The 26498-nt window shown below is 36.4% G+C and overlaps 1 protein-coding gene across 1 annotated transcript; it reads right to left on the bottom strand.

Moving 5' to 3' along the window:
• Window positions 1-1008: 1008 nt before the first annotated feature.
• Window positions 1009-15630, bottom strand: LOC122401771 (pre-piRNA 3'-exonuclease trimmer-like). Its single transcript, XM_043404121.1, has 12 exons — window positions 15296-15630; window positions 14985-15219; window positions 14398-14673; window positions 14112-14316; window positions 13911-14012; window positions 13723-13833; window positions 13548-13644; window positions 13362-13461; window positions 13213-13296; window positions 13063-13151; window positions 9203-9301; window positions 1009-1881 (listed from the first exon to the last, which is right to left on the bottom strand). The coding sequence occupies exons 1-12, from the start codon at window positions 15424-15426 to the stop codon at window positions 1803-1805; spliced, it is 1608 nt and encodes a 535-aa protein (XP_043260056.1). The 5' UTR covers window positions 15427-15630; the 3' UTR covers window positions 1009-1802.
• Between the last annotated feature and the right edge of the window lie 10868 nt (window positions 15631-26498).

Raw genomic sequence — 26498 nt, 5'->3', positions numbered from 1 at the left:
GATTGTAATTGACCTCTGTAATGAAAAATAATTTTTTTTTAATGATTTGAAATGATTTAGGCACCTGTCGATTTTTCTTAAAAATTCGTTTTTGATTTTTAATAAATTTGTTTTACGCTATGGGAAAACGTTATTTAATACTTTTTTTGTAGGCATCTATGAGCTCTGCTTCGTAAATAAATTTCATTCAAATATATTCACTATTGTAGGAGTTATTGTTGTTTGAAAATTGAGCCATTTCTATAGTGTCTTCCTCACTTTACGGGGTTAATTTGTAAATATTCTTCACCAAAATACGCGTTGTCTGCAATTTTGAAATATTAAAATATTCCAATCCATTCAGGAGTTATGATTTTTTAAACATACGAATGAAATTACGGGGATACATTTCCACATCATCCACATATGGGTGAAAGAACTTTCCACTACGGGAACTGAAATAATTCTCAAGTTGAAATGTTAAAGGGGAATAAATTTGAATACGGATTGATCAATTTGAGGTAGTTTACTGTGGTCTACAATCAAGGTAAAAAATTATACGCTTTTGGTCTAGCAGTCAGTGTTAAGGCAAGACCTGCTAGGGTTGCTCTTTGCTAATGTGTTTCCGTCTCTTACTATACAGTCAAGACCCGCCATAACTCCTATCATGAAATAGGTTTCTGGCCACCATTGCTCCATACCGTTTTCGGTAGAATGCTTTCCGTAGTCCTCTTGAGGTTTAAACGGAAATCTGAGGAACGTCGTCGAATGCAGAAGAGTTAACCCCTTGCACTACTCTGAAATTCGGAAGAAGCCGTGCCTAACCCATACGCCCGAATGATCGGAACGAGCCCTAATATCGGAACTTGAAACACGATATGTCGATCGACGGAATATCGATATTTACGAGTTCGACTCGTGATGTTCATGTTTTGACAAAATGTCGATTACAAGTCAGACTCGTGTTATTCATGTTTGACGCGAAATTGAACAACGAGCCTGACTCGTGATAGTCAAGTTTGGCCTAAAATTTTCATGAAAATAGTGCAAAAGGGTTAAAAGACACTGTGCACTTCCGTCGCGTCTCAACAACACGTGAAAGTGTCCGAGGAATTCGCGACGCCCCGGTGACGTCACGGGACGTCTCGTGTTATTTGGCACGGGACGAACCGTGACGTGGTCGACGAAAGCCGGAACGTATGTACGTGGAAAAAAAGATATGATAGATGGACGTGTGTGCGTGGCGGGGCAGGGATAATTGGATTTTTCACGGAGTAACGGCGTTTGGCAACGCGGAACACTTCCTCGACGAAACCAGCTCTGGCCCGACTCTGAGCGTTCGGGGCTCGAACGAGTAGAAATAATAATAACAGCTCGCGCGAAGAGATCCCACTCATGATTTCTCGATCGAGAATTGAAATAGACCCCTCGGTGGTCCGGTATTCGCGAAGGAACGCAACAAACGGTTGTAGAAAGGGGTGTCACGCAGGCGTTTTGGAAACTGAAAGCTTGTTTTTCTTTATCAATGTTCATATTTCCTTTTTACCGTTTCTCCGTTCTCTCAACTGCACGCTTGAATGAAAATTATGTTACAACAGTCGTCGGATAGAATGAAGAGGTTTGTTTCGCCATCTCGGCGCCGATACGTCATCGTCGCTCCCAAAGTATTTTTCTCCCTCTTTCGTCATCTATCTCTATCTCCGTGACGCACATAATCGATACTAGAAACGTTCGACGGCGAGTAAGTAATTCGAAATTCGTCATTTCTTATTATACTGCGACGCGACGTCTCAGATAAATAGCGTCGCGACGACGCTATCCGGCTAATTGAATGTAGTTGTGTTCTTGAGCATGTCATGTATCACCCAGGCAAATATCCCACCGGAGATGACGACCCCGCCCCTGAAATCAAAAACATATTAGTCTCGAACGGTTTCAGGCGGTTACACGCATGTCACGTATCCCTTTCTTGCATGATTTTTTTGATGAAACTTGTTGCGTTTATAAATTAGACTAATGGGAACAACGTCGACAATTTTAGTCAAGAGATAGACAAACGATGGCTGAGATACAGAAAAGCTTCAAAGTGGTTCGACATTTGTTTAAAGCAATAAAAAAACGATAAGTTTTCAGATTCCACTAAAGGTGAATTGCACATAATTTTGTTTTCTTCTAGAACGTTTACTTTAAACGTGTTTTTCTCAAAGTCATAATGTTTGGTTAATTCTCCTAGTTTTTAAAACTATTTAAAAATCGTATGCTACATCTTCATTTTTTATTTTCCAGTCATTAATCCCGGATGCCAGAGATCCTGTCAGATACAATGGTAGCCAATGGTGTACAATTCATATTGTAATTTTAAATAATAAATAATGTATGAAAATGTGATCAAAATGTTGTGTAACAATCCCTCAGATGATCCCAATAGTTTCCTTCACAATTGCCTTAGTAAACAAAATTTGTTAGGCCCATAAGGTAATATTTCCTATTAACCCTTTGACCCCTAATGAGATAATACATCGCATGCAATTTCCATTACCACATATGCCACAGTTTTCTTATAAAAATCTTTAAAAAGCATCCTCTTACATAACACAAATAAACAATAAATACTATTAATTAATTAATTTTATCGACGAACAGGAACGAAGAAGCTATCTCGCGCAGTGATATTCGAAATTGAACGAAGTATATTTAACCTTTTAACTGCTGGTGCTCGAGTATACTCATGCGCGAATAATACTATTATTCTGAGTGTTCAAGCTAAAGGAAACACCAGGTATATAAACTTTTTAACTTCTATAGGAAATTTTCTAAGACCGTTTGTTTCGGCCACGAACAATTCTTCTTGATAGAACAATCGTTGATCGTGGTCGTGCTTATCGCACAGCCACTCTGTGCTCCTAACCCTTAGTTGAACCCTCAGAAGCTGGTGCTTCTGATACGCAGAATGTCTTCGTGCGGAGACTAACTAGTGATCAAGTTACTTGTCCAAGAGTAATCTGACGAAAAGTCCTGAATTTTCCCATTAGGAAGCCTCGGTTTCCCCTGCCAAGATGACAACGACGCACATTGCCTACCGGAGGGAGGATTGGTCAAACCAATCCTCATCGTCGTCACCTTGGCAGGGCGGTTCCTAACAATTAGCAACATTCCCGCCCACCCTGCCGTCCAGTGTCCAGGTAGACCATGCAGGAGTGAGCGAGAACGCTGCGTTGTTATTAATTTTTTGGGAAATACCCAACGACCGCGAGACCCCGGTGGTCCGCAGCTGTGCGCCAACGCGGGTTTACGATACGTCAATCGCTATTGAGGCAAGGAAGAGCTCCAAGGATTCCAAGTCCCGTGTAGAGTTTGGAGATTCCTTAACGACCATATCCTAATTTATCAAGAAAAAATGTCTTGAAGGCCTAGTCCTCAAAAATAGCGTAAAGTCACGTACGTATCATAAACCCGCTCGCTGTACCGACCCTGAACACCGTTTGCTTCTGTACTTCATTTTCACATACAGGGTGTTCAGCCACCCCTGGGAAAAATTATAATGGGAGGTTCTAGAGGCAAAAATAAGTCGAAAATCAGGGATACTAATTTGTTGATTGAGCCTTCGTTAAAAAGTTATAGAAACATTTCCGGCCACACAGTATATTTTCGGTAAGGAATTTTTTTTCTCGAAAGTAAGTAGGATTTCGGGGGTATGTGTATTCACCAAAAATGATTGCAATTAACTGCTGTAACCAAAAATAATTTTTTTAGACCGATTTGAAATTTTTTTTCTTCGGGGTAACTAGACAGTTATGGTCAGACATTATATTTTCAGTAATGAATTTTTTTCTCGAAAGTAAGTAGGATTTCGAGGGTATGTCTATTCACTAAAAATTACTATAATTGACCCCTGCAACTGAAAATAATTTTTCTAGGATGATTTCAAATTTTTTTTTCATCGAAAAATTTAGGCCTTGTCAATTTTCCTTAAAAATTTGTTTTTGATTTTTAATAATTTTGTTTCACGCCCTACAGAAAAGTTGTCTAATACTTTTTTGTAGGTGCTCATGAGCTCTAATTAAAAAAAAAGTTTAATTGAAATATATTATATTCACTATTGTAGGGGTTATGACTCTTTAAAAATTGGACTATTTCTATGAGGTTTTTGTTAATTTTAAGGGTGAAGGAGCAACTTTTCGAATATTTTTGGAATTTCCTCGCATTCTTCACTAAAATACGCGTTATTTGCATTTTGAAACAGTAAAATCGTCCATTCCGTTCAGGAGTTATGATGTTTCATGGATTCACATGAAATATCGGGGAATCATTTCACCTCTCAGATTATATTTTCGATAACGAATTTTTTTCTCGAAAGTGTATAGGATTTCGGGAGTATGTGTATTCACAAAAAATGATTGTAATTGACCCCAGTAACCGAAAATAATTTTTCTAGAACGATTTGACAAATTTTTTTTTCGCCGAAAAATTTCAGTACCTATCCCTATTTTTTTATCGAAAATGGTTAGGATTTCGGGAGTATGTGTATTCACAAAAAATGATTGTAATTGACCCCAGCAACCAAAAATAATTTTTTTAGAACGATTTGAAATTTTTCAATTTAATTTTTTAATAACTTTTTAACGAAGCCTCAGTCAAGAAATTGATACTCTTGATTTTCGTTTTATTTTGGCCTCTAGAATTTCCCATTAAAATTTTTCCCAGGCGTGGCCGAACACCCTGTGTATTTTTAATGATTAATAACTTCATAATGCTAAAATTTCTTGTGGGTTAATCGGCTGAGAGTGTCTTTGATAGATATGTCAAGGTGAGGGTCATCATCATTGCAACTGCCTCCCCTAAAGTTGATATTTACCCGAAATAGACGGTGATGCTTATGTTTCAGTGTTTTTAACAAAATTTGGAATATCATGTGGGCCAGTGTTCTCTGAAGTCGATGAAGGGGAAATCTTGAAAATAATTTTGAAGATAGAAAGGTGTTCATAACTCAAACATTTCATTCTCTTTGTTTAGTGAGATTAACCGAGCTATTGTAAATTTTATTTTCTATCACGTTGTAATTTGTTTTACGAAGAGAAACTATTACAAGAAATTTGTAATGAATCCACGCACAGAGATACAGAAAAAATTGTAAAAAATTGTAAAATTGTTCAAAAGTTCAATAATATTCTACGCAAATGCATGGAAGAACAAGAAAGTAGTATTTAAACTGATTTTACCTCCCAATGTCCAGATGCAATACGATAGAAGTCGTGAAAATGGTCCATGTTGGAGGCCAAAACGTTGATAAATAAAGGATGAACTTTACATCGAATTACTTCCTTCTGTTTCTGTTCGTATCGATAGAAAAAAGGGGTTAAAAAGGATTGTTATTTTAATACATCTGAACCAACAGAGTTCCAAAAATATTGTTTCGGTTTCCACCTTCTGAAATGCTCAAAACTTGCGCATTAAAGCGCGACTGTATAGCCGTCGGTCGAAGTGATTTAACGGTTCGCGACATTTATCGTCGCATAATTTACTGCATTATCACACGATCCTAAAATTATGTGGACCGTTCGTGCGGTATAATAATTATACTGCGGTGGAAAGTGAGCGAAATCCGTCGAGTCGGCCTCGGGAACGAAATATTTCACGATTAGAGCCGCGACGCTCGCGACCGTTGCGGCCCATTTTCGGTGCCCATTTTCAGAGCCCGAGTATGCACTAATTCGATAACATTCTGCACCCGTTGTGACATAATCTTGATTTTAGCGAACGGCTCGATAGGCAAGGTCCAATTCGATTCGTGTTTGCGAACGAGGCTATCCGTGTTACGTCAAACAAATTAATGGTCCTTCTTAGCGGGTCGAAAAGCTGTGCCCGCAAAATCTCTAATTAGCACTAAGATTGCCATAGATGCATAAGTACCGATCGCAGTGCCAATTGTTGCGAAGGCAGCGTAATACGTGGCACCCATCGCCGTTACCCAATATTAAGGTGAAACGTTAAAGATGCTCCGATTTCAATTTACTCCGCTTCGGCGTTCCGTCGCGACCCTCACAATATGACCTACGATATTAAATAAAAAGGGAACCGTAGATTTCTAAAAATATATTTTGAACGCACGATTAAAATAGAAAATAAACTAGAACAGATAAATGTGATTTATTGCGATGTTTGCTTTAGATATTCAAAATTATAACACCATGTACAAATATACAGGGTGCTCGGCCATCCCCGGGAAAAATTGCAATGGGAGATTCTAGAGACCAAAATAGAACGAAAATCAAGCATACTAATTTGTTGATTGAGGCTTCGTTAAAAAAGTTATAGAAATATTTCCGGCTACACAGTATATTTTTAGTAATGAATTTTTTTCTCGAAAGTGAGTAGGATTTCGGGGGTATGTGTATTCACCAAAAATGATTGTAATTGACTCTTGTAACCAAAAATAATTTTTTTATACCGATTTGAAATTTCTTTTCTTCAGGGTAACCAGACAGTTATGGTCAGACATTATATTTTTAGTAATGAATTTTTTTCTCGAAAGTGAGTAGGATTTCGGGGGTATGTATAATGACAAAAAATGGTTGTAATTAACACATAAAAAGGAAAATAATTTTTTTAGAACAATTTGAAATTTTTTATCATCGCCGAAAAATTTATACACTTATTGAATTTTCTTCTCGAAACTGGTTGGGATTTCGAGGGTATGTCTATTCGTCAAAAATTACTATAATTGACCCCCGCAACTGAAAATAATTTTTCCGGGACGATTTGAAATTTTTTTTTTCATCGAAAAATTTAGGCACCTACTCTCGATTTTTGTTAAAAATTCGTTTTTCATTTTTAATAAAACTGGTTGGCGCTGTATAGAAAAGTAGTTTACTACTTTTTTGTAGGTGTCCATTAGCTCTACTTTCCTACTAAATTTCAATGAGATATGTTCACTATTGTAGGACTTATGGTTGTTAGAAAATTTGATCATTTTTATGGGGTTTCTTTCATTTTACGAAGTTAAGGAACAACTTTTCGAATACTTTTGGTATTTCTACATATTCTCCATTAAAATACACGTTGTTTGCATTTTGAAACATTAAAATCGTCCAATCCGTTCAAAAGTTATGACATTTTAAAAATACGACTGTTAGGGAAGCATTTCTTTCTGGCCTCACATTAGATTTTCACTAAGGAATTTTTTTCTCGAAAATGCGTATGATTTCGGAGATATGTGCAATGACCAAAAATGATTGTAATCGACCCCCGCAACCGAAAATAATTTTTCCAGAACGATTTGAAATTTTTTAATTTAATTGTTAATAACTTTTTAACGAAGCCTCAGTCAAGAAATTAATATTCTTGGTTTTCGTCTTATTTTGGCCTCTAGAATCTCCCATTAAAATTTTTCCCAGGGGTGGTCGAACACCCTGTATGTGTATTACACAATAAATCATACCAAAATGCAATTAAGAAATAATTGTCGTTGAAATTCTTGAGAATACGAAACTACTCAATGAATTCTGACAGAATTCAGATCTCCTGATTCGAGTATAAGTATATATGTTACAGTGAAACACCGAAATCTGGAGAATGTCGACTTTCACCGGTGAATGTCAACATTCACATAGTCGCTTAGTGTATGTCCGAAATATTTGCTAAACACCCTTATTTCTGACTTACACCGGTAAATGTTGACATTCACCATGCACTAATGGTGAGTGTTGAACATGTTGGAGATTTATATTTTCTTCTCCGTAATTCAGTCGCCATAAAACGTCACAAGGGTGACGTAACTTTTTAGCCTCTCTTTCTGAAAGGATCTAACCCAGACCTAACCCAGACCTAACCCAGACCTAACTCAGATCTAACTCAGATCTAATCCAGACCTAACCCAGATCTAACTCAGATCTAATCCAGACCTAACCCAGACCTAACCCAGATCTAGGGTCTGGGTTAGGTCTGGGTTAGGTCTGGGTTAGGTCTGGATTAGATCTGGGTTAGGTCTGGGTTAGGTCTGGGTTAGGTCTGGGTTAGGTCTGGATTAGATCTGGATTAGATCTGGGTTAAGTCTGGGTTAGGTCTGGGTTAGGTCTGGGTTAGGTCTGGGTTATGTCTGGGTTAGGTCTGGGTTAGGTCTGGGTTAGGTCTGGAATAAGTCTGAATTAAGTCTGGGTTAGGTCTGGGTTAGGTCTGGGTTAGGTCTGGGTTAGAAAAAGATCACGATTTACTGCAGTATCCATTTAGTATAAATTAGGGTATCGGAAAAAAAATTAAGAAAACGTTGCTCGCGTTATCAAAGCTTGCATAAGACTGACAAAGCTGATTGACTCCGAGCAGAACAAAGGATTTGGCGGGAGAGAGCCAGTCGCTTGTTTTTTGACTCTTCTGTTTTGGACCTCCACCAGAGCATATCTGTGATTGTCGACACACACCGGAGAGGGTCCGAATGTACAACAATGTAATGAAATATTCGATCTTTCACCGACGTATTTGGTATCTGTTGACATTCACTGGTAAAAGTTGACATTCTCCAATTTCGGTCATTCACGGTAACATATACATATAATAAAAAAAAAGTAACAGAATAGTTAATCGATGGGTGATCTATATCCTCCATTCTTCTTCTAGATCTGCAGACGAATTCTCACCCACATGCACGTGGAATGTGCCCTTTGATGGAATTCAGATGTAGTGACCCAAATTCTTTAAAAAGGTTGTTCCTCTATCGCTATTAGAAACGATTAATAGTATTATTATCGCGAGAACGCATTTTATTAGCTGAAAATAGCGTTTCTATTTTCATCGTGAACATCACTGACTTTATAGCTTCTTGTTTGTTAAATTATACTTTTAGATATACATATAATAAATTTTTGCTGGATTCCTAAAACGTGTTCAACCCTTCGTTTCGAGTTCTCTTCACTAATCCAGGTGAACAACGAAGACCCTAAATTAAGCAACGCCAAAAGAGGGCTAAAACTTACACTGCGATAAAGCAAAGAACTGAAAACACTTTAACAAATAAGACAGAGATGCCAGAGACGATATACCGCATGCAAAATAATATTAAAGCTAAAAATATTCAAACCATAGTGAATGGATTAAACGGAACGAAGTTACGAGGCATTGAATCATAAGTGTCGCTGCGCAAGTTACAATCGTCCGGTGAATTAAATATTTTTCGTACGAAGTAACGTCACGGCCTTACGACGCCTAAAAATAAATATAGTCGTGTACGTACCATAAAATGATAATACTCGTAGGAGCGTGCTTTATAGGGTTGTATCGCGCCACTTGTAATTCCTTGTTGTTCTTAAAATGGTTCAATATATCCAGCGCGCTGTAACAGAATTTTTAAAGCGGCCACGATTATAACACGTGTGTAAAAATAATTTAGTATCGATTACGTTAAGCAACGCGTTAGGCTGCACCGTTGTTTAAGACGTGGAGCGAAGCAGGACAAGAGGATCAATAAAATTAACAACCGTATTCGTTTGAAGCAGGTCGATCGGTTCGATTCTCTCTTCTTATTTCTTTGTTCTTTCTTTTATTCGACGTGTATAGCTTCGTTGAACAAGAAAACGTTAAGGATACGCGATTTATCGCCTAGAATCGTTGCGGTTGGTTGTAATTCGATTTGCATAATTCGACTCTGGTACGGGTTAGGTTGTGTTTAATGCAAAAGTTCGTTGGTTAGAAACGGTACAGGCTTTGGAACAATGCCAGTGCCGAAGAAAATCTGACGCTTATAATATATGAACGTCGGTAGGCTGCGCGAGTGAATTGTGCAGAATGGTGAGCGTAAAAGAAAATGCATCACGCTCGTGAAAATGCATACTTGATAGCGGGGCATCGGATAATTCATTTTGATCTAATTCGGGAATGATGAAGTCACCTGATTTGCATACCCCCGATACGCGCGACGAGCTTTATGGACCCAATGCTTCCCTTTGTGTTCCTAATAGAAGTTATTGTTGCAATTTCGAACGCCATTTTCGAGCGTTCGGAGAAGACCTACGGAGCATAGCCCCATCACGTTCCAAGAAAAGAAACGTCAAACTGTTTAACAAAGTTACTAATTATTTCTTGATTATCGACAGTGACGATATCAACGATAAAACGACTTGATTCGTTGTTGGTTGAATAAAAATTTCACTGTTCGATCGAAACCTCGATAGAATAGTAGCATACTCCTTAAATTAATATTGCAACAATTTCATGGATGGAATATCGCTGTTAAATGGTTAACGGGAATAATAAATGCCCATACGACGGGATTTACGATGCAATTTAAACAGTAAGATGCAACCATTTTCCATTTCCGATAGTTCTCGTGTAAGTGCTCATTGTTTCGGCAGCTCGTCGAATGAAAAGTAAACCGATTTTAATGGATTCGCGAGAATTCGATATTTAACTGACGTTGGATTGTGATTCCAAGCTGTCTGAATTAAGAAAACGCGACCGATTGTTCGTTCGAGTTGCTCAAAGGAATAAACTGCACGCGAGGGTTGTTGTGACTGGGCACAATCATTTGAGACGTACGTAAAGTAGATACATTGCTCGTGTAGCGGTGATTTCTTGCCACGAGTCAATATACATGTTTTCGGTCTCGTCAAGATCTTTAGGGCAACTTCGACCCATCAGTACCTTTATTTCTATACAAATTAACTTCTACATTCGTTTAGTTATTAACTCAACAATAGAATTTATACGTAACAGAATCATTTCTTTGATGTATCTATATTAAAATAGAGCACCTTCATATGGGATAAAAAACAATCTATTTAAAAAAATGAACGATTAATTAATTACAAGCAAATTTTGTTTATGTGTATTCTCAATTGTAATTCTTTACTTATTATCTATCAGCCAGATGTAGACAGATAAAATAAATAAATTTAAAAAAAAAAACATTGAAAGTAACTTTTAATTAAATATTCAAACAAATACTATTTTTAATGGATGGATAAGAAATATGATTATATTATTATAAGGTTTTCATTTTCTCTATCGTCTATTTTATTTATTAAGAATGGTATTCAATTTGAATATTTATCCTATATGTAAATATAAATATACAGGGTGTTCGGCCACCCCTGGGAGAAATTTTAATGGGAAATTGTAGAGGCCAAAATAAGACGAAAATCAAGAATACTAATTTGTTGATGGGGGCTTCATTAAAAAGTTATTAACGTTTAAAGTTCCACCCGTACTAAATTTTTTTCTAGAAAGTGGGTAGAATTTCGGGGGTAGGTCTATTCACCAAAAATTATTGTAATTGACCCCCGCAACCGAAAATAATTTTCCCAGAACGATTTGAGATTTTTTAATTTTTTCGAACAATTTCACACCTTCTCGAATTTTTTTTCTAGAAAGTGGGTACAATTTCAGGGGTATGTCTATTGACCAAAAATGATTGTAATTGACCCCCGCAACTGAAAATAATTTTTCCAGAACGGTTTGAAATTTTTTTTTTCTTAGGCACCTACTCCCTTGGTCGATTTTTCTTAAAAATTTATTTGACGCTTTACAGAAAAGTTGTCTAATATTTTTTTGAAGGTACTCATGGGCTCTGCTTCGGAAAAAATTTCAATGAGATAACTTTACTATTGTAGGAATTATGACATCTTACAAATTCGCATTAAGGGAAGTATTTCTAGATTTTCGGTAAAGAATTTTTTTCTCAAAAGTGCGTAGGATTTCGGGGTTATGTCTATTCACCAAAAATGCTTGTAATTGACCCCTGTAACTAAATATAATTTTTTGTAATATGATTTGAAATTTTTTAATTTCGTCTACAAGTTTCAGTACCTGCTCGAATTTTTTTCTCGAAAGTGGGTAAGATTTCAAGGGTATGTGTATTCACTAAAAATGATTGCAATTGAGCCCCGCACCCGAAAATAATTTTTTCAGAATGATTTGAAATTTTTTAATAACTTTTTAACGAAGCCTCAGTCAAGAAATTGATATTCTTGATTTTCGTCTTATATTGGTCTCTAGCATCTTCCATTAAAATTTTTCCCAGGGATGGTCGACCATCCTGTATGTATATTATATTCATGCATTATGTGTACGAAGAATTCAATTTATGCTAAACGTTTATGTAAGAACTCCAATGGTCTAAATAATCTTCAAGGGATCTTAGGTCGTTCACCCTCTCGCTGATATTTATAGCTTTCCTGGTGATGCTCTACTGACAACATTTACGATTATAATTGATCTGTTTCTCTATGATGCTATATCGGACTCGTTACGTTCGAAAAAATATATTATTCGTCATTCTACCTGCACGTGTTTCGATTTCGAGAGTGATAACCGTTACTTTTCGAGTTATCGAAGGAAATAATGTACGATAGTTTATATATAATCCCTTCGAACAATATCGTTCCAAAATATCGAAAGAACACGAACTGAAGGAAATTTTGGCAAAACGAAAATGCAGTTACGTCGTATAAAATCACGTGCACCGATATTACACTTTGTAAGTGCAACGATGAGTATACGCGGTTGCCCTTGGATATGATCCAAAATAGTTCCGCCACCTTACTTCGAAGCAGCTCCATACTAAAATACCAACTGCGTACTTAATACCTAATTATATTTGCCTGATGCGTGAAGTAAAGTGTAGCGGGTAAATAAAACGATTATTAGATCTCCATTTCCGTGCGTATTCGATGCCCGTCGAGAATTTCGATATGTTACGAATCATGTAAGTGATTCGCGGTATCTGCTTTTCCCCTTTAATCTCTACATTGTTTTGTTAACCCGGATACTGCGGCGTGTAGAAAACGTAAAATATGAGTTTCTGTGGGCATGCTTCGCGTCAGTTTGACAGGCTGCAGTGGGGTTATTTGTGCCCGACGACAACCGAGTTTAAATTTATTTCCCGCTAAACGAGATGTCTATTCGAAAGGATTTACGTACGCACTAATATTTCCAGGTCACACGATGAAAATATGCGTATACAATATTGCATTGTGCATCGATTTAGTTGCAATTTTTTATCGATTCAAAATAATTCAAGTGTTTGTGTAAAAAAGAATATTCGTTTGTTAGGTTATGGTAGGGAACTAATTTGATGAAACGAAAAATTTCACTAACCTTCTATGGTTCGCGACAGCCAATAAGACACGTTTCCGGGCAAAAGGCATCACATCCACATGTCCGAAAGACGAAAACCTGTCAGTTATCTGACGAGAAAATTTCAAATTCAAAAATAATAATACATTGCAATTGTACGTTATAACGTACCTCTTTTATATTTAAAGATGGCGTCTTCAACCTCACATGAAGCCATTCTGGTCTCGTTGACACTGGGTCTTTTCCATCAAGTTTCTGAAATATTCGTTTATCTAAATTACTAGTTAATGCATTGCATTATCTCTATAAACTTTTCTTACCAAACATACGTAGTTGCCTCTAGTTATATTTATGGTGTTTACAAAATGTTTTACGCCATTCATTAGTTCAAAATGTGTTATTGGCCTTTCTTCTAAACCCCTAAATTTTACACAATTAATAACCACTTAGAAAGTATAAGTACAAATGTTGTTAACAATGCAATATGATTATTACATTAAACATACTCTCCATATTTTTTTATACTAAAAATGTGCGCCATCTTTATAAAAATATACCCAGTAAAGTATGCATCCCATCCTGCAACGTGGTTATTTTTCACTTCTGAAATTAAATTTGAAACAAATTAGGAATTTCTACATAGAAATGCTTATTTTAATAAAATAATTAAAAAATTATTACTTAATGGTGCATCCTCTAATTTAATATTTGGCGAATTAAATGCTAAAAATCGCCCCTGATCTGTCTTAAAATATTCATATATCGAAGTCAGTGAATTTATTTTCCAAGTTACTTGAAGAAAAAAAAATATTTTTATTAGTTATAATATCATTTATTTTATTTAAAAATTGTTTGAATATTATTTTTACCTTCTTTCTCAAATAATTTCTTAAATTCAAAACTCAACAATTTTGTGTCATATATTTGTGGAAACAATGCATGAATATTCTTTTTGAATTGTATATATTCATCTGGAACACAAATAATTCTTAATTACCAAATTTGAAAAAATTATTTTTACCCATTAAGTATATACCCATAATTTTTTATTACAATGCATTTATAGTTACTTGGCAATGGTCTATAAAATTGTTGATGTATGAACATTAAGTCCAGAAGTATATTATGTCCTATCATTGGTTTTTTAGTAGTAGTTAAGAGTTTAAATACTTTACAAAATCCTACATAAGAATCTAACAATTCATTTTCTAAATCATCGCCATGTTCTTTTTCTAAAACATAGTGCATGTCAACTGATACTCTTATAACTACTACCTAGGGAAAGGAAATAAAACAACCTTAAACACAGTCTCAATTCTAACAGATCATCAATAACAAATAACAAGTTTTACATACTGCATTATGTTTCGACACTGTCCAAATATTTTCAAAATTGTTTCTCAATTCTTTATGTACCATATATTGTAAAGTAGGCGAAATCATTTTTAACTCGAATGAGATTTCATGTGGTTTAGTTTGCAACCATTTAGAAACTGTATTTTTACAGTCTTTAAAGATATCTTCCTCTTGGTATGTTAAATGTTGCATATTACAGGCTAATTTACCTTCCTTCAACAAATTTTTCATTCGTGTTTCATCTATTTCGTCAAGATACGATACTCCATCTGCAAACTAAAATGTGTGTCATATTATGTATGCACGCTTAACATTCATACTATAAATATAACAAAAACGACTATTTAAAACAAAGATGCACGTCTGAAATACTGCCACAAACAAAATCAAACTCTGGTTAAACGAGCTGTAAATATTTAAGTATATTTTTTTTCTAAAGGCTTGCATAGCACTGTTTCTTTATAAAGAGATACGCTCCTGGCATAATCATAATTTTGTTACTAACATAAAATGTTTCATCGTTCTAAACTTAGTAAGTTTGTATGTGCATCTCTGATTTAATGTAATTTAAAATTTTGATTACATACTTTATTAAAGTCAAAGTTATTTGTGGAGAGAAATTCCAAAGCAGACACTTGCCATGTAAATTGCCTATTTTTTAATGGTAAGGATCTTGGTATTAAATAAAAATTGTAACATTTTACTGCATAACTATTTATATCAGGGATATGTTGAAACGCAGCAATGCCATATTGGACTATAACGAACGACTCAATGTTTTCCTTCAAATTTGTATACCGAATATGAAGCGAATCAAAAAGGCTGAAGGAAAATAGCACAAATAATAATAAATCCAGTTAAAATTTTTAACTATTTCTAAATGTTAAATAAATTTAACCTATATTTAAAATAGTCGTCTGATTGTATTCCCGTAAATTCTGCATCGAAGGCAATAAAAGATGCATTTTTAATAGTCGTTTCTAACTCTGGGTATAACTCCTTGAAATTATTATTCAATACTTCATTCATGATTGCCGTTCTATGTACACCGTGCACCTAACCTTTACTCAGCGACACATCTGATCACATAAGATTGCTTATAAACTTATTTTAATAAACGATTATAACACCAACAATCGTATTTTCCTACAAAAAATCAAATTTTCAACTTATTTTCAAATTTCCTCAATTAGAGTTTTAATCGCGAACAAAATACCAGCTTGCCTTCTTTTCCGGTAGCTGGACTACCATATACTAACTATGGATGTTTACGCTATCAAAGACGTCATACTTAATGATGAAATATATGTACTAAATAACATTATTAGTTAAAAATTTGTACAGTACATCTATATAATATATAATTTGATAAAAATATACTATTATATGTAACATTTAATTCGATAAGAAATACACTGATATGTGTATTTATTTTTACTTCTTTTATACTTTATCAATTTTACACATTACAAGTTACCTAACGTTGGAAACGATGTAAAAAGAATTGCATACCGATATCCTTCGAGCAAATATACATATATTATATATTTCTATACACATTCTATACAGGGTGTTTGGCTATCTCTGGGAAAAACTTTAATGGAAGATTCTAAAGGCTAAAATAAGACGAAAATCAAGAATATTAATTTGTTAATTGAGGCTTCGTTAAAAAGTTATTAACGTTTAAAGTTACGCGTGATAGTGGTTCTCACTCACAAAACTGCGAGGCTGTCGATACGTCACTAAGTAGAGTTTCTCATGCTGAGTGAGAACCACTATCGCATGCACGCAGATTGCCGTTCTACAGGCGGACCTTTAAACGTTAATAACTATTTAACGAAGCCTCAATCAACAAATTGGTATTCTTGACTTTCGTCTTATTTTGGCCTCTAGAATCTCCCATTAAAATTTTTCCCTGTACATAAATATATTTCTATAATGTTTCAGAAATCTTCCTGCAACAGTGTCGCAACGCGCAGCAACATCTTCGAAATATTCCATCAAGCATTTCGAATCTTACGGAAGTTAAAGGAATATCTATTTACCGGATACCTCAACTATTAAATTTGAAAATGTTATTTCAGGAAATTCCTCGTTAAGTTGCAAATGCAATTAACGAGAAAGTTCTCCAACGTAGGCTCGCAACAAGAGTGGACACATTGAAAGAAAAGTAAAGTTATGTTCCTCGGTGCATTAGAAAACCATTTAATTCAACGTGCCAACGAGATACTAATTGAAATTTTTTTATTTTGTTTCCAGTACGGTCGGGATTTTGATGATCCACCCGACAGAAATGAATAGAATTGCTAGAATTCGTGGACATATTTCGCGAGACTCGAAACGCAAGTGGAAGCAAAAACGGCACGAGTCACAGGTAAGAAGGCGCGCGAGCGTTTCCGCAGTTGAAAGATCTTTCTTTTTAATCGGGAAACAACTCTCTCTCTGGCAATGAACTTGCTGCTATCGTGCTAGTGCAGCCGCGGCCACGAAACCGGCTAGTTCGGGCTCTTGAGCGTTCTGTTCCAGCCACATACACGCCAAATAACGTCACTGGAACACGGATCGCCCTCGAACGGTTCCAGCAATGTTCTTCAGATTCGCGATCTTCGTCGGCCTGAGTTCCGTCGTCGCGACCATCATCTATCTGACGCCCATACCAGGTTAGTTTTTCATCGACGTTCCAGCACATCGCGTTCTTGGAATGTAAATTCCATATATCGTGGCCAGGTGTTTTTATCTACATGCTCGAAACGTAGATTCGAACAAAGAAATCAACGACAAATGAATTCCTCAAATACAAGGACCCGACGAGGCATTGAAACACACTATAGAAAATAATTTGACAATTTGTATTAATTACTTAATTTTATTATATTCACGCTTGTTTCTTGTAATACAATAACTTCAACTTTAGACGATTTAACTGCCTTTTTCGTCTTTGTTTATGTAACACTTCCTGAAGCTTGTTTTATTTATAAACATGTAGCAGATGCGATTAAATTTAATCAGATACAATTAAAGTTATATTCGAGTAATTTGTTCCTTGTTATTTTTTAACTCAAATATTTCGCTTGATCGTTTACATTTTAATAGCAAAACATTCGATGCATTTAATTTTTACAAATGTGCTCGTACTGTAACGCCTATTTATGATAAAAGTAACGTAAAGAATCATTCGAGCAAGTAATTCCCGCGACCAAGATAAGTGCCAGGTTCGAAGTGACATGTAAAAAGATCTACTTCAACGGTCGTTAAACTTTGATGATCCGTGTATCCGTACAAAGAAACGACAGTTTTCTTAGCTACCTGGCCACAAAAGCACGACACGCATAGCTTGGCAGTAACTTTTTAAGGAAGTATGTTTACATTGAGATCTTTCCACTAGGAGCTGAATTCTCTGACATACCTTGGTATTGTTTAGTTTTAAGTCAGGCTGTACAGAGAGAAATTCCGGATACAAAGATTCTGCGCTGAACTTGTCGAGGTGAACGGCCTCGAATCAAGATTTCTGCACCTCATGGCTGTCTCTGCACGATGATGATCATCCACGAGTAGTATTATTATCATCCAAGATGCCATAACCGTTAAGAATACGAGAACGTTTCGCTTCTTCTAGCGTTCTGTAAGATTTTAAACGATCGCAACCAAATCGTGCAACTTTTGTGCAAGTTCTTCTTACAAGTTCAACAGATTCAGTTCAATGTCACGTTTACGTGCTCATTGTCAGACGCGTTTGAAAGTCGCGCGCTCATTCCCATCGAACAGTTCCATAAATCGCCTCGTTTGTAAATATTTATTCATAATTTCAGTGGTCACTTTCATCTTGCAATACCTACAAAACACACACAAACTGAAAGTTAGAATTATTTAATCCCAGAGGGCCTCGATCTATTTCCTTTTATTTTATTTGAAATTGACAAGTATTATGCTTGGTCTCGAGTAACATTTTAATTTTTGTGCACGATACGAACCATTTGGATGTCATTTGGATTTTACCAATTTCTACCTTTCTACCAATTGACGATGGACTCTTCTGGGCCACGAATTGGCGTTAATACGCTGAAGTGTGGTGATTTAGGGGTCAAATAAAAACCTGTCGAGACATTTAATTGCGAACGAAAGTTGCGTGTGAAAGCGTGATGCATACATCGTTTCGTAGATGCTCTTAAACGCGAGAGGCTCGCGCTTTCTTCAAATTTTTGACATCGGCTCCGCTATCTCGACAAATCCTCCGCATCGAGTTTTCTACCTTATTAATTTATATTTACGAGCTTGAACGCGTCTTCCTAGCGGCTGGTTTTATCCGCGATTCTCGGAAACCACGATTCTGTAATGCCTCGCTTTCTCCGTCGAGCAACGATGTCGTGCATCTTTGAAAATCGAGGGGACTCGTAAACTTGTTTGACTGCATCCCAGGCCTGGCAAGCCTTTCGTATAAACCTGTAAAGTCAGACAGTTGCGTAATGGGAATGAGTAACATTAATATTCGGACACTTTGCAATTCTTGCTTTGTCGCTTTGTAAATTCGTCTGCGACAAAGCATAAAGCGATCGAGACTTGCAGAGCGATTTTGGAAACTAGGACAATCTGAGATTCTTTTCCAAGCGAATGTGCAAAATAGTGATACCGGAGAAAGCCGAGTTCCGCGATCAGAGATTAGCATTATCTTCGATGTACATATTTTTAATCATTTCTTCGAGTTGCTCTTGATACAAACGCATTAAGATACCGAGCCTCGTTTTCTATCTTCGTGGATTACTAAAGCGATCTTAGACGAAGTGCTGTGGCGGCAATGGTAAAGGTAGAATTAAGAAAGGGCCCGATCGAGGAAACAGGAAATATACGCGTATACGAAGAAACAGGAAATGCAGTTAACTGCTGTACAACTTGTCGACAGTTACGTCTTTCTTTTACAAGAATCTCACGACCCTCCATCGATAATTCCTCGGCAGGCTTGTAAAACTTACAAAGTAGACATTTATTGGCTGAGAAATGATCGAAAGTAAATTGTAAAGGTTGTGAGTACCAACAATATTCCAGTTTCTTTTTTCAGTCGTAGTATTTTCGAGCATTGCAAAAATGATAAAACGATAAAGTGAAAATTTCAAAGCGTTCGAATGTGAAAGCTACCGCGGGTCCTCTGATTCACGAAATTAAGCGATAAATCGTTTGCGAGGAGAAGTTTCGAGGGAAAGTAATTGGCGAAGGGTTACGTAATTTCGTGAAAACGAAAGTACCTTTTCCATTGTGGATAGTTTTTAGCGATTATAAGGTGCTGCGTGGCTCTAAAGCATCGTAAAGTCTCGAACTCAACGAGCAGTGTTTTTCTCGTTGCTTCGAAGCAGTAAAAACCATTCAACGATTACGATGGGTTTATAGGTGTTCGAATACTGCGAACAAAGTGTTGAATTATTCGAAACATTCTTTGGAAACACGGGCCATCTAAAAGTAAATGTAATCTGGGTCCGTTTTCACCCGAATCTGAATTCCATATACAGGGTGTTCGGCCACCCCTGGGAAAAATTTTAATGGGGGATTCTACAGGCCAAAATGAGACGAAAATCAAGAATATCAATATTTCGTTTGAGGCTTCGTTAAAAAGTTATTAACAATTAAATTAAACAATTTCAAATCGTTCTGAAAAAATTATTTTCGGTTGCGGGGGTCAATTACAATCATTTTTGGTCATTACACATACTCCCAAAATCTTACGCACTTTCGAGAAAAAAATTCTTTACCGAAAATCTAATTAGGTGCATCGACGAAAAAAAAAATTTCAAAACGTTCTGGAAAAATTATTTTCGGCTGCGGGGGTCAATTACAATCATTTTTTGTGAATTGACATACCCCCGAAATCCTACCCACTTTTTAGACAAAAATTCGAGAAGGTGTGAAATTTTTCGACGGAAAAAAAATATTTCGAATCGTTCTGGAAAAATTATTTTCGATTGCGAGGGTCAATTACAATTATTTTTGGTCATTACACATACCCCCGAAATCTTACGCATTTTCGAGAAAAAAATTCTGTACGGGCCAAACTTTAAGCGTTAATAACTTTTTAACGAAGCCTCCATCAATAAATTAGTATTCTTGATTTTCATCTTATTTTGGCCTCTAGAATCCCCCATTAAAATTTTTCCTAGGGGTGGTCGAATACCCTGTATACAGGCTTCTGATCGAATTTCTGCATTATTGTGCTTGTAAATTCTTTATTTGTTATCATCGTTTATTTTTACAAATTCACGTAATTATATCTAGTAAAAATCAAGACTACGATTTTGAAAAAAATAGTTCCACGGGTCAGGAAGGACCCGGAGTCCTTTGGTCGGGGATGAAATCAAGTATTTGCAAATTACGAATTTCGAGAATTATAACAGAGCAGATAGTTTTGGCTGGAAAGATGGAGTTTAGAGCGGTGGAATAGACATAGGCAGAATGATAAGGGAGGTCAGGTCGAATCAGATTTAAAAGATAAAGTGATACAAAAGTAAACCAAGTTTTATGTACACGGCGGTCGAAATAAAAGATCTGTTGCTGTTTTATATTGAGTCGGGAGGATTCGATATGTTGTAGATATGTATGAAAAGAATGACCGTAAACTGTCACAATAATTAAACAAAGAAGTAACGAGAAATTGAGACAGAAGTTTCTCTGGATCAACCGCACAGCTTGATTCACCAATTACTTCAGCGTACTAGAGTAGTATAGACAAGTTTTTCGACGTTAGTGTTCTATCATTAGGCAATATAACGAGTTCTTGTCCAGGCATACAGTTTTATAGAACTACGTTGACCGCCATTCGAATTTTTGTGAGAGATCCTCCAGTGCCTCTCTATTATTTTATGTACAAGTTTCGTAAGGACACTATTGCCTTCTAAAAGGTTTTCCTGGTGTCTCTAATATTTTTTTTAAATAGTCTAAAACTAGTCTATATCTTATCAAGCAAAATTTCTTCTTGATTAGAGAAAAATAGGATTTAAAAAGAAATTACATACAGATATTGAATACAAATATTGGTGGCGTTATCTAGCATCAAGAATAGAAACTATTTCGCTACAAACTTGAACGTTTCGCCGTCGAGAGCGCCAAACATTTAAGATTATTAGTTTTATATTAATAAATAACAATTATATTTCCGGAAAATTAAGTAGCCTATACTTTCCATCGGGACGTGGAGAGTAATTAAATAAAATTTCATTCAGATTGGACAAAAATCGTAGAAGTTGTAGAGAAATCATAAACCTACAGATTTCGAATTTCATATTAACAATTTAAAGAATATTTCACACTTCTGTACGATATAATTTAAATAAAACATGAACGATTAAACGACTGTATACATTTATTGCATTCTGGGGAATTTTAATATGGAGTTAAACAAATAGACGCAATCAGTGATTCATAAAAACTGTCCATTTTTTTTATACAAATAAATGTGATACTTTTGATATTTCCTCTAACATTTCAAGCCCTTATTTTTGCTATTGCTTCGATAACAGAATTGCACGCGCATGGCGGACAACTTGTTCCACTTAACGCTCGTGCAGGAATGTGAGAGTGTAATTCAATGAAAAAAAAAAAATAGAAAAACAAAGAAAACTACGCGAGATACGAAGTACTAAATATTTCGCGAAACGCGGTGATCGATGATCGCGTGTTGCGAAAAGTGGGTCGCGGATGAAAAATATTTTAGAAGCGGTGGTACGGATGGAAAGGTGTTTTGGAAAAACAAAGAACCAGGCGCCACCCCTCCAGACGGGAGTGAAAGCGACTGCATATTCAACGCGTGCACGTTTAATGTACGCTTGATTGCGTCACACTGTATTTTTCTTATTGCAACCAAACCACCTTTATTCAACAAGAATTCATCAGAGGCGTTAAGTATTGGGCTGAAATTTAATACGCCCAAGTAACGGTGCTTTCCGTTTCGCGTTTCATCGATCGGCTTTCTAATGCCTGGGCATCCACTTCGCAATTCTTCTCTTGAGTATCGATATCGAGAACAGGAGCTTTTATGCTAAAAGTTGCCATGTCGCACAGTGTGTCGCGTAAATGGGAATTCAGAATAAAAATCATAGCTTCTAAACTAGTCAATTTTCGACCCAAGACCTCTTACACTTTTTTAAAGAGAATACAAAGATGCATCAAGTGATGCACAAAAATTATACATTTTTGTTAAAAAAAATTGAATCGACCTTGATTTTTTGTTGCATAAAAATTGTTTTGCTAATTTCTACTATTGCAATTTCTTGTCAAGTGATTGTTGTGTAACGTTTGTTCGAAAAGTTTTTTTATTGGCTTAGAGGAAGTGCCTGAAATATCGTAGCGATCATTTCGAGTATATGGTTGTTCGGGAAGAAAATCATAACTTTGCATCTGTCTAATGTTTTTCCTTTATTCCTTTTTAATTAAAATATAAAATAGATACAGATACAATTTCTTATCTTGTAAATAAATAAAAGAACATTTTTTATTAGATTAATTCCGATTCTGATTCGGAGCAAGTATCAGTAATTGCAATAATGATTTTGATCATTTTCTCTGTTTCGGGAAAATTCGGGCAGCTAAAATTGGCGTTGGATTAAAGTTTAATGTGCCCTAAATTAATATGCAAAAAATCATCGAAGTATATTTTGGTATTTTTTTTTAAATTCAATTCAAAGTTGATAAACATTTAACATAAAAAATTGGGATCAATTGTTTAGCAGTTTGGAAAGTACTATAATAGTGTACACAACTTGCAAAAATCAAATTAAAAACACAAATTTTCAGTAAGTGACACATGTTTAAGAAAATGCACCGAAAATTGCAATAAAGTTCTGGCATCATTTTCCACAACAAATTGGTAAATTCAGTAAAAGTTATGGATAGTGTTAAAATCTACGTTCCTTTATTAACATTTTGGGATATAAGAATTTATAAAACATGGACTTTAGTTTTTTGATTTTTGTCCATTGCTGGACACACTGTGCGTCGTTCGTGAAAAGAGTCGGGCAAGTTTCCGTATAAATTTTTGTTTTCCAAACATCGAGAATCCAGCAGTGGTTTTTGCAAAACTTTAACGAGAAGTTCGACAAACCGCGCGAAATATGGAACTGGACAGCTGGTGTACGCAATTAAACTTTTGTACAACGCACTGGTTCGATCTCACCTTGAACGCTGCTCTATTATCGTGTTCTTTTATTTTAATTGCCTTTCCGCTATCATTGCACGTGTTCTGAACAACTTTCTTAGATTTCGTTTTTATAAAATCCGTGCCCTTACGAAACACAGAATTATTGATTTATTACACGTTGCATGTCTCGACATCTTAAAGAACTTTAAATTCAATGTACCAATTAGAAATCTTGGATTTTTCTTGATATTCCGTGTCGAGCTCGTAAATTACATCGACCGGATGTGTATTAACGCTAACGAATGCTTTAACAACAAGTTGGAGACCTTCTTGGACTCTCTGTTATTAAAATAATTGATTCCATCTGTTACTATAATGCAGCATCTTTCATTTTATTTTATTTTATGAAATAAAATTTCTTCCTCTTTCTAGTCGTTTTATTTTCATTACACACAGTTTGTATCACGAATTGTATACAATAAATAATAAAGTGTCATTACTTTTCGAGTTACGAATGACCAAAGAAAATATTCGAGATGTCAAAATTCGCAGTCTCTGGAAAATATCAGGCGTTTCTCGAATGATCTCTCAATTAGATCTTGGCCACTGTTCACTTGTTTAAATTCTCGACATCGAGATACTGGCAGAGAATTTAGATTATTAACAGATCTCACGAGATCCCTGTTTGATCCCTCAAGTACAATGCGTGACGACACTTCCTGCACTCGCCAGCAGAGGGCTACGCTCACCCTGTCTCTCTCGCAAGTACTCGATCGACCTCCTATTCCTATACATGTATACACTCCTCAACAGATTATCTTTCTGTTGTGGTTGCCTTTGGTTGACGAGCCCACTAACTCCCATCTACCTCGCTCACACTTCCTACGACAACAAACCGTCACAAATGTGTGTCTCGTGCGAAAGGTTAAGAGCCATCGCCTCGTTATTCTGTCGATAGAAAGTGAAATCGCGGTACGTACTCCGGGAACAGCTGTGCGAAAGAGAATACCCGATGTGTCAATCGTGAAAACACAAATATTGTAATTACCAATTACGGGAGTCCCGTAAACTGGTTAAAATCTCCGACGACAAGTAGAAAGTGACGGCCCGCCAGAAAATGGCACCTGTTTTCCACTCGACGAGCACACACGCGGCGCTGGCGAACCCAACGGCGAAAGTGAAATCCTCTGGATCGCGTGGATCGCGCGGATCGGCAAAAGTCAAGAGATAAAGCACCACCGCCGAAAGCCGACAGAGAAAGGAAAGTCCACGAACCGAACGGAACAAAGAGAAACGGAGAGCTGCGCCTTGAGATGAAAGTATACCGTGTGGACACGACGTAACGAAGCTCGAGTTAAAACACACACGGGTGTGTGTTGGAGTGTTTCTCTCCGCACACAGCCCCTCTAAAAGCAACTTTCACTCGTCTCGATGCCTCTGACACATATTCCATATGCTGTTTTACCAGCACTCGCGCGAACAGAGGGCTGTCGCGGATCGATTGTCATCGACCAGTCGGCTCGGATCGTTGGATCGTTGGCTCTCCAACGAAAGATAAAAAAAGACAAGCGACGGAGAAATGACCAGGGAGAGGGTCCAGATAGAGAGGGAAAGCTCAGCCTCCGGTTTTGGCAACGAAATTTAGGTTAAAACTTGCTCCGTCAGTCGTTGACGAGAACCGCGACCAGTGGTCTTCGATATCGAAATCGTCTCGGTTCGCGCCATTTTACTCTCACCCGGTGCAGTGCGTGACGTTTATACCGACTTCCTGTTCACCCCGACGATCCATTCCGCCTGGACTCGTCGCCATCATTCGCATCTGCGTTTCTCATTGTCTTCGAGTTTCACCTTGTCCGTGTTAATCGGTGACGGTGGTTAACAGCAGAGTAGGGCATCGATCGAACTTACGAAACGCGGAAGTCAATTTCTATGCATGTTCAATGCGCCTGGGGGAGAAGGGGGGCTCTTTACGTTCACTTTAGGAGGTTTCTTGGTACAGTCCACGCCGGTTTTATTCGATTTTAATAACAACAAACCGAAACAAAAACTGTTTCTATCGTTACTGTGATTTTTCTACTCCTGAATCTTATATCAATTTTATGGAAATCTTTGAGTTAAATCTTTCTACAGTTTATATTGTGAACATTCATTTTCTTTACGTGATGAAGGATAGAAGAAAATATTATAGTGTCTAATTGGGGACACAATCGAGTATCTACGAATCTGTTTATTTCGATAATTTACTGAGTTAAATCTTTCTACAGTTTATACTGTGAAAATTTATTTTCTTTATGTGATGAAGAATAGAAGAAAATAGTATCTAATTGGGGATACAATTGAGTATCTACGAATCTGTTTAGATTGACGAGGAACCTATTCTATGATCTTTTGAACATAAAAAGTTCCAATCAAGATTGTTGACCAGGCGTATCGAAATCGCCATCGCCTTAATGCAACGTGGATTCCTCTTTTTTTCAGTTCTACTTCATTAGCTTGCACAAAACGGACGTTGTGCAAGTTTCATGCGTTGTTACGGGCACGCGATTCGGTTTTCAGAGGTTCGGTAACCAGTGTGTCAGTAGTGGCTGGTAATTAGAATGCAGTTAGTTTTTGTGCAGGGTGAATGTCTCTAAAACGAATCGAAGAATATAAACTTACATCACGAGCAGTGGCGCAGCAATTAAAATAATAATTAACAATAATTTGCTACTTTTCGACGCTTTTGCTGCACGTTAAAAACTTTGTTGAGCAAAGTTACGTTCGTGGAAATTAACGTTTAATCGGTACATCGTAGTTTTTCTCGTATATCTGGCTTTTCACATACATGTAGAATATGCATAAATTATGTCCATAAATTCGCGTTAACTTTCCTCGGTTGCAAGTTCCGACATTTTTGTTCTAGATAGCAAAACTTTGATAAAGGAATCAAACTTTCCGCAATGTTGATTCCTCGAACGTTGGAATAAAAATTATAATTACTCGAGAA

Source organism: Colletes gigas, unplaced genomic scaffold, assembly GCF_013123115.1.
Source record: "Colletes gigas isolate AHSC1104 unplaced genomic scaffold, ASM1312311v1 Colletes_gigas_Sc00028, whole genome shotgun sequence".
Taxonomy (NCBI): Eukaryota; Metazoa; Arthropoda; class Insecta; order Hymenoptera; family Colletidae; genus Colletes; species Colletes gigas.
This window is presented reverse-complemented; position numbering and strand designations above follow the sequence as displayed.

What these genes read in the sequence shown, in the direction of transcription:
- LOC122401771 (XM_043404121.1), bottom strand. Translation starts at nt 15,426, where the DNA reads ATGAATGAAGTATTGAATAATAATTTCAAGGAGTTATACCCAGAGTTA. An exon ending in GACGACTATTTTAAATATAG is followed by an intron (nt 15,220 to 15,295) that starts GTTAAATTTATT and finishes ATTTTCCTTCAG; the next exon opens with CCTTTTTGATTCGCTTCATA. An exon ending in ACGAGTATTATCATTTTATG is followed by an intron (nt 1,882 to 9,202) that starts GTACGTACACGA and finishes TTTTGATTTCAG; the next exon opens with GGGCGGGGTCGTCATCTCCG.